At 41.9% G+C, this 18756-nt stretch overlaps 1 protein-coding gene across 4 annotated transcripts in view; it reads right to left on the bottom strand.

The window, feature by feature from the left end:
* Positions 1-18222, bottom strand: part of UBN2 (ubinuclein 2) — a 56263-nt gene extending 38041 nt beyond the window's left edge. For 2 of the 4 annotated variants that reach the window (XM_037388322.1, XM_037388324.1), the window contains exons 1-3: positions 17761-18222; positions 13173-13265; positions 8639-8740 (exon numbers count right to left, since the gene is read on the bottom strand). In XM_037388322.1, coding sequence (XP_037244219.1) covers positions 8639-8740; positions 13173-13265; positions 17761-18222 — 657 coding nt within the window. Of the gene's footprint in view, positions 1-3958; positions 4056-8638; positions 8741-13172; positions 13266-17760 lie in introns of those variants that run through there. The other 2 variants (XM_037388323.1, XM_037388325.1) reach the window with 2 other exon arrangements.
* Positions 18223-18756: the final 534 nt, after the last annotated feature.

Here is an 18756-nt window from a genome sequence, read left to right as displayed (position 1 = left end):
CTGTTCAGATATTTTGACCGTGACCATCCTCAATCAGCACCCTTCCAGACAACAAGCTATGCTATCAAATTACGCATACAAAAACTCTTTTTAACATTTCTGTATTAAGTCCTGGAAATAAGATTCCCTGCAAACATTTCCAAGTGTTTTAAGGGAGGGGCTGTTTATTTTTTATCATCATTAGCCCACTGAACAAACACAAGCTACTGAAGTTATGTCAAACATGGTTGCTTCAGTCAAATGGACTGAATAATGATACAGTTCACTACATACTTCAAGATACTGCCCACAAACATAGTTGATTGACCTCTATGCTTCTTAAAGACACAAAGAACTGAAATGCACTCTTTGGCTTTGCTATTCTTTAAGAGTAAGTTTTCAAACAAAAAAACAGAACTACCTTTCTGAAAAATAGCACAATAGAATACACAATGAAATCCTGAACAAGGTTCTATCTTAACAAGGTTAAAGTAGAACAATATATTACTTTTCTTATCCAAGACTACACCAAAAAGCAAGCAGAAACAGTTATCCCATAGTAAAGAACATTCCTCTTCCAAAATGCACAGGCAAATTTTATGTTTTCTTTAACCCTGGGGTAAAGGACAGCTAGCAAAGCATCAACAGGAAAAAAAAAAGCATAACAGACTATTAAAGATATAATACCTGGCTCAGCGTAGGCTAGATTAGGATAGGATAGTCTCCTAGCAGAATCCTTCTTTAGTAATCAAGATATTGTAAACCATCAGCCTACCAGAGCACCCTGAGAGAAGTACCAACAGATATATATACACTGCCCTGTTTTGCTCATACCATGACCACCACCTTTTACACCCCTCCACCAGTCACGGGAGTCAAGCTATTAGCTTAAGCTTCAGTGCAACAAGATGACATTCTTACTGCCTTGAAAATATTTCAGCCTAAATTATAAAAATGTATGACCACTCATGTGACCACCTTTACGTGTTCAACTATTCTTTCAGAGACTGAACTTCGACCCACGTTGAAAGTATAATTCAGTGATTTGGTTACAAATGAATATGCGATGTATTACTTAACCTCTCTGGGCTTCATGTTATGGAATTACTAGACGTTTCTGTAGAAAAAAAGTTATGCTTTCTTTTTCCATTCATCTAACATTAAGACCAGACTTACCATATATGACATTTAAGACAAATGCTCTCATCAAAGATCTGTTACTTTGGCATGTTATAACCTCCCTTTTATTATATTGTTTGTATATTTTTTGGAACACACTTGAGTTTCTTGTGCTACTTAAATTCATCTACTCATGAAGAACAGTTGATCCTAGGCCATAATCTACCCCTCTAGCAGCTCAAATAACTTTTTAAAGTTATTTTCTGCTCTTCAAAAAATTAAAATTTTGCAAAAAAAAGCAAGAAATTCCTATGCCTGTTATCATCATTATTTCTTATTCCTATATTCTCTATGTACGCAAATTTAAACAATGGTACTACAAAGCCCAGGTACAATTCTCGTGTTTTTTCAAGTACCTATGCAGACGCTGAGTTTTCAGTTTCACAGTTGTCCCACTGAGTTCCCTAAACACATGAGCCGTCGTAAACTACCTGCTTGAAGCCTAGGCCAGAACACACAATTTTAAAAAATTTAAGAAATTAAGTTATTCCTTCCCCAAAAAGGATATGGTATTTTGCAGAAGGAGTAAGAGAACATTACTGTTGCTCTGAGAAATATCAGACCCGTTCCGCAAAATCAACTACCTTTGTACCTCTAGTTATAATGGTTCTTGTACTAGTGGACTGCTGCATATGCAGTTTAAACGTGTCTGTTCTGCATTAAGCAGAACAGTATCTGCTTTATTTGTTTGGTCCTCCACTTTACACCTTTATTTATCTTGGGGCGAGGAGGGATAAAAAGCAATGAAAGAATCTCCTCATAGAAATTTGTCTTGTATTCACACAAACACATATGACATGTCAAGGGCCAACCAGCAGATCTACCCTGAAGACACCTGGGAAGCATGCAAGACATCTTTTATTAAAGACAACATGGTGCACTCAGGTAAGCACTAGTCCCCAGCCACAGAACTTCCACGACTGGGCAAAGTGACAGCAAACGAAGACAAGAGCAGTTAATATAAACATACAAATCCATAGCTAATGAAACAGCTAGTAAGCGAATCTCTTAAAAAAACGAAAAGCTTTAATGCACCCTCACATATTCAGTGTGAATGAGGTTTGTGGTAAAAGGTTTACTAAGGCAGCTTTTTCCACATGAAAAATAGAACTATGTTAAATTTATCTCCCAATCCAATGTGAAAATGCTTCATAGAATCACTGAATGGTTTGGGTTGCAACAGACCATAAAGATCATCTAGTTCCAACCCCTCACCATGGGCAGGGACACCTTCCCCTGGACCAGGTTGCTCAAGGCCCCATTCAGCCTGGCCTTGAACACTTCCAGGGATGGGGCATCTACACTTTCTCTGGGCAACTTGTTCCAGTGTCTCAACAGTCTTGCCATGAAGAATTTCTTCCTTCTATCTAATCTAAATCTACCCTCTTTTAGTCTTAAAAGTATTACCCTTTGTCCTATTGTTACAGGCCCTACTAAAAAGTCTGTCCCCAGCTTTCTTATAAGCCCCCTTTAGGTACTGGAAGACTGCTTATAAGGTCTCCCCAGAGCCGCCCTCTTCAGGCCAAACAACCCCAGCTCTCTCAGCCTGTCTTCACAGGAAAGTGCTCCAGCCCTCTGATCATCCTCATGGCTCTCCTCTGGACTTGTTCCAACAGGTTCACGTCCCCTATGCTGGGGGCTCCAGAGCTGAACACAGTACTGCAGGTAGGGTCTCACAAGAGTGGAGCAGAGCAGGACAACAGTTGTCATCGACCTGCTGGCCACATTTTGATATGGTATATGGTTGGCTTTCTGGGCTGCAAATGCACATTGCCAAGTCATGTTAAGCTTTTTGTCTACCAACACCCCCAAGTCCTTCTCAGGGCTGCTCTCAATCCATTTTCCACCCAGTCTGTACTGATACTGTGGGTTGCCCCAGTCCAGGCACAGGATCTTGCACTTGGCCTTGTTGAACTTCATGATGTTTGCACAGGCCCACCTCTCAAGCCTGTCAAGGTCCCTCTGCACAGCATCCCTTCCCTCCAGCGTGTCAGTTGCCACCATTCAGTTTGGGTGTCATTGGCAAACTTGCTGACAGTGCACTCCATCTCACTGTACATGTCACCAAAGATTTTGAACAGCACCAGTCCCAGTATGGACCCCTGAGGAGTGCTATTTGTCACCAGTCTCCACTTGGACACTGAGCTGTTGGCCACAACTCAAGAGTGCAACCACCCAGCTAATTCCTTATCCATTGAGTGGTCCACCCATCAAAACCACACCCTTGTCAATGTCACACAGGACACCGTGCAAAGCTGTTGACAAGTCCAGGCAGATTACGTCAGTCACTCTTCCCACATCTGTCAATGCTGTAACCTTGGCATAGACAGCCATCAAATCTGTCAGGCACAATTTGCCCTTAGTGAAGCCACTTTGGCTGTCACCAATCACCTCTTGGATTTCCATGTACCTTAACATAGCTTATAGAAGATTTGCTTCATGATCTTGCCAGGCATCAAGTTGAGACTGACCAGACTGTAGTCTCCTGGGTCCTTCTTATTTCCCTTTTTAATAATGGATCCTATGTAGCCTTTTTCTGTATATGCCTCTGTAGGCAGGTTGATAGGTTTGGGTTTGTTGTTGTTGGTTGGGTTTTTTGGGAGTTTTGTTTTGTTGGGTTTTTTTAAAGAGAATTTTATCTTTCTCAAGCAACAACACTGCTCTCCATAGCTATGGATAAAACAAGCTCCTTTGAGCAGGAAGGATGAGAGAACAACATCAAGCTGGCCTAAAACAACATCTGGCCTAGAACCCAACCCCCGCCCCCCCCCCCCAAAAAAAAAAAAAAGGTAAAAATCACCATCAGCACACCGAGCTCTGCTGTTTCCCAAATGGCTATCATTCTCACTAGGAAAAAGCATCTCAAATATTCAAAAGTCTTGAGCAAGATGCTCCTACTGGCAATCCATCAGCTTCAAGCTTCACATCACAGCAAGATCACACACAGCAGGAACCCCTGAGGGGAAGCCAGGGTGGGAGAGAACATCATATAAAATCTATCACACCTTTGATAAGCCTGGAGATTACAAGATGAAGTCAAATTTATCCCAAAAATGTGAAACCTGTACATCTTGACACAGAATTTTTCTGAGACTAAGGCTTCAAACTATGCAAAGTATTCTAGAGAACCCAGAGAGAAAAAGAGCAACTCTTTTATCAGTGTGTTCAGAATTACTAAAATCAACATCCAGTCCTTGAAAGGCTGTCTAATTTTAGAGAGTCTGAGCTCTTGAGGCAATACGTGGCTAAAGAAAAATAAGTTTTTAAGTTGAAGTACCTGTTTTGAAGAATGAGAAACCATTAATAGACTAGTTTTCTCTATGAAGCAGCACAGGATTCTTACACCAGTGTTTGCTGCTGTGGAACCATGAATATAGTAGCCTGGGTTAAATACTGACATATGGCCAAGTACTGGATGCTTCCCATTGCTCTTGGCATTCATATTTTGTTTCAGTTCCTGTCAGTGTGACCACCTGGTATCACTGCTTCAAAATACAGCTTGCACTGTTTACATGTTTCTAGGTGGATGGTTCTTCCTCTGCATTCATCTACCCAACAATGGGGGAAGGTGCTAGGTGGTCTTTGTTTTGGATATACAAGTTTTACTACCTCTGAGTAAGGAAAAAAAAGCATACTTTTTCACCAAGCACCAGATCCCTGTTTTGTATTAGCAGAAAGTTCAGAGAGCACGGTGTTCCCCTGGAATCTCTACCTATATAAAGCTTACATTGTCAGGAAGGCATTCAACCAACCAAATATTCAGAGGTCATCACAAGAGCAAGCAGTCCAGCCAAATGGGGCTGATACGCACGTATATGCATGTGTGCGCATGCAGGAAGAACAGAGGGGAAGCAGAAATCTACAGGAATAACATTCCCCATAGAATGTAGTCCTGGGCAGTTTACACTACAGCAAAACCTATTTTCAATTTCAAAGCAGTTGAAACACTGAGGAGGGACAGCTTTCACTGCACGTTATGAACGTTTTGTGTATTACTACCACTGAGGTCCTTTAAGATAAAGATTAGGACTTCCCGTCAGACTAACCACCACACAGCGGTTAGAAATGAAAGTTAAGACAGTCTTGATTTACTTTTTTTCTGCAATTAAGAGTTCATAACCCACTGACTACAATCAAAATGCTCAACCCAAAAATATCCACTGTGTTGACTGAAGCATGGATTTCGCACTTGCCTGCAATTACACTGAGTGGAAAAGCCACTTCTTCCAAGCAGGACCAGCTAAAAATTTTCCAAGGAGGACAGCAAAGTAATAAAACTGAACAGCATATATACCAGATACATCCAAAGCAAACAGCAGTCTGTAACTATGCACCTACTCCTTTAAGCAGAGACAAATCTGAAGGAAGATGAGATGCAGGAATTGACTGTGTCACTTAGGGTAATACACATGCAAGAACCTCTCTCCAGTATTTTCATTTAGTCTTTACTACGCTGTAGAATTCTTTCCAGAATAAACAATGAAAGCAAATCTGTAAGAGTCTCATGCATGGTTTTCATTTTTACCGGAGGTAAACAATGGCAATGCAGCCTACTAAGCAGCCCAGATTCTACCCTACTTCATCAGGGCAGGTACCAGTCATCTTTGAGGAGTCTGACAGGAAAAATCTCTTTGCTTAGAAGTTCCCTTCTTTTAGCACTTTCCAAGAACCCTCCTCCAGAACAGCATGCCCTGTACCTATCTGTACTCAGCCCTATTAAATTCCACTACCCCAGAATCATGCCATTAAGAGATTCCCTGCACTTGACCCTGATCCTTGCCCTCAAGAAAACAAGCAGAACAATTGCGTTCCTGGATCCTTGGAGGACCCAAATGCTCTGTTACATATGCATCTATGTTACACGTACAAAATTCCTTAAGTGAAAATGGACCCGAAGCAAGCAAACTTCCTTAACTCAATTATGATGCCTGCTAAAAAACAGGCTTATGAGTTGTATAGGTTTGATTTCTTGAATAATATTTGATGGCACTACCTCAAAATCTGTTTTGAGAAGGAAAAAATCTCTAAAGCTAATGAATAAATCTGTTGCAGTGCCAAAGAGCTCAGTATTTTTCATACCTGTGACAAGAAAAAGGACTAAAATTCTAAGGAAGTTTTGAATTATTTTTTTCTAGAATACAGAGGAAGACAACAGGATGCCACTCATGAAGCAATTCACAAGGCACTCATACTCATTTTTCAAGTGTTTGTGCCCACAATATTACAGCTTTTTATATGTAAGAAAGTGTATCTTCCAAAAAGCAGCAAGTCTAGGCTGGGCCTGGCTCTCATGCTTCTCAGGGTATACAGTGATTTAATAGCTGGCCACACAGAAGATGACCAAGCCAGACATGTAGATTCTCTTTCCGAACGCTTCCCATTTGCATCTGAGGTAGAATGAGAAGTTTTGGTGAACTTTCACATTACAGGACCCTTAAGCTCTGTAACAGCAACTTTGACTGCAGCTGGCACACAGTGCTTTTTTTTTTTTTTTCTTCTTTTCTATATACAAATGGAGATAAAGGCAAAACAGAGATGTCCTCTCACTAGTCTGCATTTGTAATGCAGACTCAAGGCATAATGATTTGTTCAGGAGAGCAATCTTTAGAAAATACACCATTCTCCCCAGTAGCTTCCACAGCTACGACACGATGCAACCATCTGGTCCTCTAAAAACTGCCTTTTGTATGTTCTTGCAACGAGTCTGGCAAGAGATACCAGATGTAAATGCTCCTGCAAACCTAACAGGTCTGCTGCTGGTAACAAGAACAGTGCTGGAAGGAGGCACAGTCAGAGAAGTACTAATACACCAGCAAGTGCTTTACTATGCCAGACTCACGTACCTCTTTAACAGAGACCTGTACTGAAAGCTACCTGACTCACATATCAGATCTGTGACTGGTCAGAGTCAACTCAGAAAAAACAAGACACAACTTGCATCCCATATCATGAAATTTCTAAACTGAGGATTGTTAACTTAAGCAAGAGTGAGAAACCAAATAAGCCTATAGGTTCAAGTGGTTTCTCATCAGGAGTACAGCACACCTGTTCTTACTGAGCTGAAGATGACAATCTGACCTTTGGGAAAGGATGTACCAAGGCTTAGGCTCCAATATTATTCCAATGGCACAACCAAAAGTTGAGGGATAATGATAGGACAGTTTAATATTGGCAAGTTCAACTACAATTTTAATCTAGACCAAGAAAAGGGACAAATTAATACAAGCTACAATAAGCAACTACAGCAAACTCCATTTTCATGGAACTTGTTCATGTGCCTTCAGACCTACTTAAAAAACTAACAATACACACAGCTGAGCTCAGTCTGCTTAACAGTTGAACTTTTCCTCAAAAAGATTCAGTCCCGCAGCACAACTTCTGTGCACCTCACACAGTTCTTAAGAGAAATATTCACTGCACCATCTATACATCAGAAACCTCACAGCTATGAACACCAGCTCATAGAAGCTCTTTACAAAGTTTTATAATTTCCCAGATCTACTACCACATTTAAATAGAGGCTTGACATAATGTACGCTAGAGCAACGCACTTCTCTTCTGTGATTTTCCTAGTCCCTTCTCACAGCTCCTTTTCATCACCTTTCCTCTCTCACTCAGACTTTTAGCTCCCTTCTCTTCAGAGCAGCAGATCATTGCTGCTTTGTCCACTGTCACTCAGCAGTGAAGGAGACTGAAGGTTGGCTTAAGTGATCGGTGGGTTTTATCGGGTTTTTGTTTGGTTTTACTTGACTAAATAGTGCACCTACTTCTTCCTGGCATCTAACAAAGGAGAATTATAGGAGGTCTCCAAGCTTTTACATCATCCATTCATTCTTTCAAGCTTCTTCCTCATTTTCATAATTTCATATATCACCTCTAAGATATCTTCAAATGCTCTCATATAAACTTCCTGATATCCCTGGTATTTCCTCCACCTAACACATTTTTCTTTTACCATGAGATGTATTTTCATTTCTGAAAATATCCAGACAAAATAAGGTGTAACATCCTGCTGTTTAACCAGGCTATTTTATCTCAAATTTTTTCAGACATATTCAGTTAAATGTTTAGAATAACCATCCTATTCGTACTGTTTCTTAAAACTAGAATAGCTTCCTGATCTAAGCCAGGCAATTAACACCAGTAATCTACTAATAATCCAGACAGCTAGTACAAGAAACCAAATAGAGCCAGTGTCATTTCAGTCCACAGTAAAGGAAGGGCACAAATAAAAATAATTTGATTTCTAAAGCTGGAAAATTATGTGATCTAGCAACAACTTTCTTAATTCTTGCAGTGAATAATGATAGCTGAACGAGACTACAAGTACAATCATCCACTGGATTCCCAAAGTAGTATGCCTTTTGGGTCCATACCAGTTATACATGAACAGAAAGTATTTTCCCTTACCTTTCTTCTCTATCAAAAAAAATAAAGCATTGTCTTATTTCTTCTTGCCACTCTGATGAGGCTTACTTACCGCTTCAGAATTATCAATGAAAGGGTCTGTTTCATCATAACCATAACCTATATCAATTAGATCCTGCAGGCGATCCTTCCGATGTTTGTGGGGCTTTCCACCCTGAAAATAAAGTAAGTTTTATATCATTTGGGAAATGGGGTATCAATATACTAAACTCTACAAAATATAAGGCATTGGAGGGATGGTCATCAAGGGAATTAGCAGTTTTGCTTTCTTGGATGCTGCTTTGAAGTTGGTCTAGATGACCAATAGAAACTTTTACACTGGAATGAATTCTGGGAAACGTGCCTCACCAGAATCACCCCTGTAAAGTATTCACTAGCTACTTGGTTCCTGCATGACCAAGATCTTCCTAACATTTTCTATTCAGAGATGTTTCACTGTCCTATGTTTTTAAAACATAGTGATAGGACTGGGATAATTCAGAAAGCGTTAAGTTTTTCAGTATGTTACAGGGTCATTACAAAGGAAAATACTGGTAGCCTAGCATTCAGTAAAGTGCCTCCCCACACAAGACAGGCTTTACTTTCTGTAGAGAAGCAACCTAAGTCAAAGAAAAAAAAAAATACTGTTCTGGCACTTGTAGATATGGTGTCTGTGAGTTTTCAAGAAATTACAACAGTCATACAACATAACTGAAGAAAAACATACTAAGATAAAATCACCTGAACTGCAAGTGGTATCACTTCAGTTGATAGGACTGGACATGAAATGGTTTCTTAAGTAACTTAAAGCTAGAAGCTGCATCACAGACTGTGGACTCACCTCCAGAAGATGGTAAACTTCATTTTAAGCTGTAAGTACTCTTCTCATGTGAAACTTATTGTTAAATCGAGCCAAGTAAAAACTCACACCCAGCTCAAACATTCAGGGAATCTAAACTTACAGTTATACAAATGGGAATATAAGAGACCTTGTTTTCTAACTTCTGTATGTTGTTAAATTGTCAATATAGAACTCTTATAAAAGATAAAATTCTCCCAAAGCCACCCTCACTAAAATAGTAACCAGTGTTCTTCCACAAATTTGAGAAGACTTGCTTCTGAAGCTTATCTGCCTGTACTCTACAGTTTAAGCATGTTTAGGAGTGTCTTTTCAGTTACGACATCCAAGTATCACAACACACATGTTACTACGAGTATGCAGACACTATGCAAAGGTTTCATCCTTGCTCTTTTGTGAGAAGTGTAAGCATCTTAACAGTATTTTGCAAAAGTTCAAGTTTGTAACTAAGTAAAGCATGTACTTTTGCAAGCAAACAGGAGTCTCTTGCTTATAACTAAAATGCATGTAGTAGTCCTAGAAGAAAAACCTCAAATGTGAGTTCCATTTTTAATTCAGGTTTCCAAGCTATATTCCAAGCTGCGTATTCCTAACTTTTCTTATCAGTCCTATCATCCCCTACCATCACTCACCTGGTAAAACATCTGGATGACTGCACAATCCCAAAACATGCAGTACTTTTTTTTCTCTCAAACTCATTTTTTAAAAAAGAAAAAAGCTTAGAAAAATAAAGGTTGCAGTTAAGAATTCTGTTTAAACTCCAGTGCAAAAGCTCATGCAATGTTCACGATTCTGAGGTGCCAGCAGGCTGTCTGGAGAATCCTACATAAACTATACTTTACTCATCTCACTAATGTGTAATGCAATCCACCTCTGTACCACATCTCTTGCTCAGTCCAAGTAACCATTAACATCCTTGTTTGAGAGTCCAAAATCCTTTTGCAGCAATGGCTGTTCTACGATTTCCGTGTATGGGCATTAAAAAAAATTGTCAATGTATTCTGACTGCCTGTTATTCACAAAAATATAGTGCAGATATGAAACAAAGTTAATAACAAAAAGTCTCATAATAGCAGAATTAAACACAGCATGATTAAAACAATAACCTGTATTCAGATATAAGAAAGTATCTGAACCATTGTATGTATAGTTAGAGAATTTCCTTCAGGCCTGGTTCTACTCAGCTATGTTTAAGGAAGTGTTGAAAGCCCGTATGATCAAGATGTTAAGGATGCAAGACCACAGCAGAAGCAGTGAAGGGATTATCTAAATCAGTGTTTACTATGCAGCAGTTCAGGGAAGTTTTACTACTGAAGCTTTTCACCTTTCCCAAAAGAGTCCCTCCCACCTTTCTGTCCCAGAATATAAGCAGTCATGATACTAGAGCAAATGAAGATGTCTAGTTCCTGAGGCTGCAAACAGTACTCACGCAAGTATTCAGAAAAGTCACTGTGACTTCAACAAATTAACTGCGGCATGTAACCTAAAGTTTACACAACCTTGCCCAACAGGACAAGAAGGTAGCAAATACAATGCCAATTTTTGAAGACTCAATCAAGGGTCACAACAGACTCCTTAAACCAGTAAACCAGATTTCCGTATTTTGACAAGTTAATAGATGTTATAAAGAACAGAACCAGCAGGCACAGAACATACATTCCAGAGCAGTAAAGAATTTTGGTAGACTGAAAAGAGTACTTCAAATGCTTTTAGAAAAGGGTGAAAGACCTTTAAAGACAAGAAACTACCATGGGATAAAAGGGAACATCCACTCAAATTAATGTCTGGTTTAAGGCTAGGAATAAGTATTCCATTTTGGCAAAGAAAGTAATCAGTGAAATCACCAAGGAAGGTGTATTCATTCGTCTTTAGAAGCAGAGGGCTGACAGTTGCAGGAAGGGTGAGATGACAGAAGTTACTGAGGATAGTAAACAAAAAAAGACATCTGAAGAATCACTGAAAGACCTCACAGTTGCTCTGAACTTAGTATGGTAAATCATCAATTGAATCCAGTATCAATAAAAGGTAATCCACACAAACAGAGTACAAACCAAACAAGAAAAACAAATACAGCGTGCTCCCAATGTGTTTTGCAGCTCAGGAAGCACTGAAGTTGTTCCAGGCAGTTATATGACATTTGCTCACCAATCAACAGTGGTCAAAACTGAAAGGAATTGGGACTTGGGGAAAAAAAGGATCAGAGAACAAACTCATAAGTCATCATTATATCACTGATAAATCAGGACATCTACTGTTAATATCCTTTCATTTAAAAAAAGAAATTAGAACAAAAAAGGGAACAGTATGCCAACAAGGATGTTTAAAGGTAAAAAACACTGCTTCTGTACAGTAACAGAATGTTAAAGACACTTCAGCTGGGGAATGAAAGGGCTGAATTTAGATAACTTAAGTATCTATTTGCCCCTTTTTATGACTACTGAGCACTGAACTCCAGTTTTCATTAAGTCTAATAACATCATATTTTGTCCATAAATGTACATGTTTAGCTTTGATGTATGTATAAACATATATGTAAAATTAGATTGCTTCCACTACCACTCCCTCCTACATATGTTGCTTTTCATGCTCAGCACTGACTTTCATCTGCTGTAGTTAAGCAACTTATTTCAGGACATTATAAATTCCTTAACTTGTATTATGGAAATGAATTTTCTAGAGGAGTATAGTTGAAAAATTTCTCCCTCACTTTCAAAAATTAATTCATCATTCAAATGAAAGGTAAATAGTATTCTGGAACTGCCTTCACTGGGTATACTAGGTTCCACCAACCCCTCCAAAAGATGAAAACTGTTCTTCTCCGTTTAAGGGTTTCTTCTGTTACCTATCATAGCTAACATGTCCTGAAACAGTAATTACTTCTACACAATGTACAGACTGGGCACTTGAAGAAATCTGCCTTTGCCAGAAAAAAAAACATCCTACTAAGTCAGACAAAGATTGTAATATGTATATTAATGGCAAAAGATACACATGACTGCTCTTGTTTCCCTTCTTTATTATTGAGGTGCTCTATTAGTAATCCAGAATATCAGCATGCCTAAGCATGATGATGAGTTTTGATTGCCAGCTCAGAATTAATCACCCAACCCTACCCATATGAATTCTTAAACCTGTTTGGGTGTGGTTTTAGTCAACATTTTCTGATTTCTACCTTCATTTATTAGTGAAAGTCTCTATGTTACTACCTAGCATTGTTCAAGTCATTCATGCTACACTTTCAGGAGTCAGCCGAGTATCTTCACGTAGCTGGCAGCTACAAGATAAACTCATCAGGTAATGACTTGTTATTCAACAATAACCTCTTCTGGAAGCATTCCAAACTAGTTAGAAATTCATCAAGATTCATCAGTATTTAGCCCAAACAGAAGAGCTGTTCAATAGCACACAACAGCATTACTTAAATTCTTTCCTCTGGCACAATATTTATCATGAATATTGACCTGCATCTATTACTCAATTGTATTTATATAGGAAGCTTTTCCAAGAATAGCTTCACAAGCTGTAACATCCTATAGACATATCTATTTAGCAGACCCGTCTAATAAGCTTGTAGCAGCTTCAAGCTGCTTAAATGAAATATGAGACAGTCAGCTCTGAAATACACAGAAGGTATTTGACACTACATTAACAACCCTATTCAGGAAAAATAACATGTTAACATCTCTACAGAATCATAAGCTATCACCATTAAATATATGTATATTTTAATACAGGTACAGTAACTCACATATTTTGCCTCGAACTTCTTGGCTAGCATTTCTACTTCATGCCGCTCATGTTGTTCATCATTAAATGGATCTTCCGAGTGAACCAGTTTCTTCTGAAAAATGCAGAAGTTAAATATTCATTCCATAAGAAACATACAGAATGCCTCTAATCAGAAACTATTAAATGTCAATTAGTGATACTCTAATGACTAAGTAGTCAGAATTTATACTGAGTCCAGACATTTACATTATTCTCTAAAAATTAGTTTGACCCATTCAATTCTCATTAGAAAAACCCTGAATGATAACACAAACAGAAAAGAGAAAGAAACAGATTTCTGTTTTCCCAAGCATTCCACTAGAGCCTCAACTGAAAGCGTAAGTGTAAGGGAGAACTATGGTCATTTGAGATTCAAAGAGAAAGAACTCTAAATACAACTCCTTTTCACTTTTGCTTCCACTAGTGCCTCTTATTGGTGCCGTGATCCTTCTAGATACAACACACAAGATGTACCTGGTATGCAAATCAGCAGGGAGGCAGCCAGAGGACTAAAAGCCTCAGTAAGTTACAACCGTAACTAATGTAACTCCTTTGACTCTTGTACTGTTATTTTTTTCTTTAGCTAAACGCAATAATCACAGCATGAATTCTACATGATTGCCACTATGGCAGCCACAGGGACAATAGAGATTTACTATTCCAGCTGTACAAATAAGCAGGAAGTATCCCCTCCTCTTTCTTTTCTTTTATGAGAAAGAGGTTTTCACTGACACGAAGTCAATGAGCAGTAATCAAGGGCATATATAGTGCTTTGCCTTTTTTTTTTTTAAATAGAGTATGGCAGAAATACAGGGCAGCCTTCTTCAAATTAAACGTTCACATAAAATACAGTAATTGTTGGAAGGGTGCAAAGGTACCAGGATGCTAAAATATGGTGGAACGGAGTCCCATTTTACAGAACTTTATGGATGGCAACTAACTTTACTGCACATGGACCACTCATCAATGAATAAACAAAGATTTATGGTAGACTAAGAACAAAAAGCAACACTAAGTTCAGAAAAGCAAGATCCTTCCTCAACAGTATGAAGAGCCAATATACTGACTAAATGGTGAACAAATAACGACCAACATAGTAGCTCAACAGTATCAAAACCAATGAAATGAAGAAGGTAAGCTGAGCAAAACTGCAAACACCACGTGATTATCTTACATCTCCTAAATTGAGTACATAGAGAAGAAATTAACAGAGGTTGTAGTTAATCCTGAAACATATGTTTAAATTACCTACATATTTCCTGTAGACATAATTAAATATAAAAATACTGCTCAATTTGTGCAACGTTTTCTCTACTTTTAGCTGGGAAAACCTATTCCACATCTTCTGCTAGGTAAGTGGTTTTTGTTTGTTTTTTATTCATGAAATGAAACAAGCTTGACATCTGAAAAATTTAGCACTTAAGTGTTAACTTGCCTCTCTCCACCAAACTCTCAAAGCTGTTAACTATCACTTCGATTAGTTCAGTGCTACTGGAATCTGAAATTCAAGCAAATTTTAGTTTTGACAGTTTCCGAGTCCTCTGATGGATGTCTCTCAGACTTCACAATAAAACTTTAAGACATTACTTCCTCAGCACCTTTTACAGCCCGCTTGACAGAAGCTAACTGGGGCTTCTGGCTCACCCACTTAGTTTTACACACCAAGCTTCAATTGCACCAACAGAAAAGGGAGTATGCTTTCACTTCTGCCAGTTTAAGAGGCAAATAACTCCTCAACCACACTAACTTATTACTCACATCCAAAAAATTTACAGAAGTAATTCCTACCAAAAGATGAAGTCTACAAATAACACTATCAAAGGATGTTCTCTTTATCAAGGCAAAAAAAGCAAGGACAGCACTGGTTCCTAACAAATATTTCCACTAACTTATGATTCAGGCTAGGAACCCAGTTTTGGAATAAAAAAACCAAAAAACAGTTGCACCCATCCTGTCAAATAAGTTTTGGGATTCTCTACCATTTCACTAACAGACCTATTAAAACAATGATGGAAGTTATCCCTGTGCACCAGTCCTTGCCTTCCCAGAACAGCCTGCCTCCGGAGAACCTTTCTTGGTTGCTTCAATTCCAAGGAACACTGCAAGATGGAAGGACAAGCTCCTAATTTTGTAATGCTGAACTTCAATGGGAATAGTTATAAGGAAGTCAACTGAATTCTTATAGGGATTAAGGAATCAATGATAGCTTTCAGAAAACCCAATCAATCTTCAACCTACAAACCCAGTTTGCACAGCTAAGTTTATATGAACTGTTCACTTTAAACTGATTCATTACTAAAACAACAACAAATTTGGAAATCTAAAACTCTGCTTAAAACCACAGCATTAACTGCTGACTAGTTACTGCCCACCTGGAAAGAGCAAATCTCACAGATTCTGCAGAAAGGTGGTAGAAAGGCAGGCATTTCTTGGTCAAGGTTTGTTTTAACGATGTAGTTTTCTCTGCTGCATTAAATGGTATAAATCACTGTAGCTCTTCTGCTCCATAAGCAGGATCAGTTTTCCTTTCACAATTTTTTCTTCTATTTTAGGACTTTGAACAGGTTACATACCATAAGACAAACTTCTGTCATCCTAAGCCTCCTGCACTGTTCAGAGTAAATTCTTTTGTACTTGCTTTAACTATGAAGGAACCAGCATGCACTGACTTTATTGCTGGATAAGATGTGTTTCCTCTCTCTTTTCATGCTGATTAATAAAGTATTTTAAAACCTCCCTATCACAGCAGAGTTGCTTTTCCAGCTTCTACCATATGGCAAGCAAGCAAGTTAAACTTACAGGCAAAGTACACATCAGTTTTTAAGCAAGAATAAAAGTCCAGAATCACAATTTATGACCCTGTTTCACACCATCAGCTGATTGTTCCACACAGTCCAGCAATAGACAGGCCATTATGATGCATTCATTTTAATCTGGACTCTACAGAGAGCTGAAAAACACACAGTTTCTTATAAAGCATTTCTATCACCATTTCTGCCTGAAAAGCAGTCTCTGATCCCAACTGTACCAAAAATCCCCTGAATCAATGCTTCCCCCAGAAGACAAGGAATTTGCATAGGAACTACCTAAAAAAAGCCATTTTGTCCGTATTATGAGACTAACATATTACCAACCTACAGAAAAAGGCAGTTCTGGAACTGTGAACTGCCAAAGGGAAGTGAACCTCCACATACTAAACCACTTCTAAACATAACACTGTTTTCACCTTCATACAAGAACTGCTCAGAAAGACGGCATTTGACAGAGCAGCATACTTACGCTACACCAATTCAGAGTAGTCAGAACTGGCACTGTTTGCCCACAACAGCTGTAGGACAGGATGAGCAGAAGGAACCTTTTAACTTGCATCATAACATCTCAGAGGGATTAAAATCACAGTCATTGATTTTTCTGTCTTTCACATTCGAACACAAGCCAGTGTGTATGTCTTTCCTCCTACAGAGCATAAAGCCTGCAAGCTGCCAAGTATAGTTATGGCAGCAGCAGCAGCACCTAGAAAGCCTTTGATTCGTAAAACGTAAGTTTTAACCATTCTCAAGTTTCTGCTGGATGTAAAAATCCAACAGCAATAGCTGGACTAGCATCTGAAGTTTGCTTTTATTACCAGAGCTATCAGAACCTTCTCAGTAGTAGTTACTTCCTTGCACCCCCCTGTCCTTCCCAGTAAGGTGTAAACTTCCTCTATGTACCAGAATTAAGAGGAGCCACAGCTGTTTAAAACAACTGCAACTTCACTGGTATCCTCAACTCATTAAGAATGAGTGGCTTAAGCATGACCCGCTTAAGGACATCCGTCTCCTTTCTACACGAACACCAGGTCCTGTTGATTGGCTAATACTACTTGCTTCTTAAAGTTGTCTGCACAAGCTGTTCTCCTTACAAATCAACGTAGTTCGAGAACCAAGTATTTTCTGGTTGGGAGAAAAGGGAAAGTACTTTTTCTCTCGAATGAAGTTCTTCACAGTTACAGGTGAGGCTACAGTCTCAACAACATTTAACTCTCATTCAACCCCTGCCCAACTCAAGACCGCAGAAACCCATGTCCCAGCCTGCCCACGCTCACTTCACCGCGTCTCGAGGCTTGTGACAGAGCCAGGCTAGTAACTCTCCACCCGCACGCTACCTGGACCAGCCGGAGAACAGACCGGCACGGTAACAGTTCCCTCCAGCTGCCATGGGAAGCTCCCAGGCAGGGAGGCCGCCACGCCGGGCAGGAGCGGGGGGTTCGCAGGGCACCAGCCAGCGGCCTCTCCCGCCCCTGCCCGCAGCAAACGCCGGGAGCCCTCGCCCAGCTCGGGGACGGCAAGTGCGAAGCCGCCCCTTCCCGCCTCGGGCACAGGCGCAGCCTCAGCGCCAGGAGGAGCCCGGAGCGGCGGCGAGGCCGCCGGACTTCCCTCCGGGACACCGCCCCGGGACCACCCCCAAAGCACAGGGCCACCGACAGCGTTATCGGCAAGGCTGGGGCCGCGGGCAGGGAAGCGCAGCGGGGCCCGGCCCGGCGGGAGGAAAAGGGGGGGGGGGGGGGGGGGGGGGGGAAGGTCCCGTACCCGCGAGTCCCCGCACAGCAGCAGCTCCGGGTAGCTGAACTCCACGCAGCCCTCCTCGGTGGGGTCCTTCAGCACCACCTCCAGGCGGACCGTCTGGCGGAGCGGGAGCGCCTCCTGCGGCGGCGGCGGCTCCTGCCGGCCGCTCTGGCGCGGCGGCGGCGGTAGCTGCGGCGGCGGTAGCGGCGGCGGCTCGGGCCGGGGGGGCTCCCGCTGCGGCTGCTGCTCGGGCCGGCCGGGCTCGCGGGGCGGCTCCAGGCGGACGGCGCTCTCGCGGGGCGGCGGCGGCTCCGGCCGGGAGAGCTCGTGCGGCGGCTCTGGCGGCGCCAACAGCGGCGCCTCGCGGCCCGCCGGCGGCGGCTCCGGCTCGCGGCTCCCCGGCTCGCGCTCCAGCGCCGGGCTCTCGCCCTCGCGGCGCCTCACGGGTGACAGGCTAATGAACGGCACCCGGCGCGGCTCCGCCATCCTCCCCCGCCCCCCGCCCGCCGTTCGCCGGCCCCCGCCTCACGCGCTCGGTGACACCGCTCTCCGCGCTCCCTCCCACCGGCTCCTCCTCCTCCTCCCTCTCCCCTCCCCCCTCCGCCGCCCGGTCGGAGCTGCCCCCTACGTTCTCCTCGCCGCCTCCACCCCCGCCATCTTGCCGCCCCCCCACATAAATAGAAGCAGGCCCGCAGGCCGCGCAGGCGCACCGCGGACGCCGACGCCGGCGCACCGCCCCGCGTCGCTGTTGTTATTGCTCAGCTTCCCCCCGACGTCAGCACGGCTGCCGGCGACTACACGCCGCGGCCGCCGGCGCCCGCCCCCAGTTGCCTTGGCGATGTGCACGCCGCCTGCCGTCGGCGCCTTAAAGGGCCCGCGGCCCGCCGGGCTCACGGCCGCCCTCCCGGCCGACCCGAGCCGCGTGGGGCGTCCGCGCCCGCCGGCACACCGTCGCGGGGCAATGGCGGCTGCGCCGCCACCTCCCCTCCCCCTTCACCTCGCGGGCGGCCGTTGGCGCCA

This window comes from Falco rusticolus, chromosome 5 (assembly GCF_015220075.1).
Source record: "Falco rusticolus isolate bFalRus1 chromosome 5, bFalRus1.pri, whole genome shotgun sequence".
NCBI classification, from domain to species: Eukaryota; Metazoa; Chordata; class Aves; order Falconiformes; family Falconidae; genus Falco; species Falco rusticolus.
This window is presented reverse-complemented; position numbering and strand designations above follow the sequence as displayed.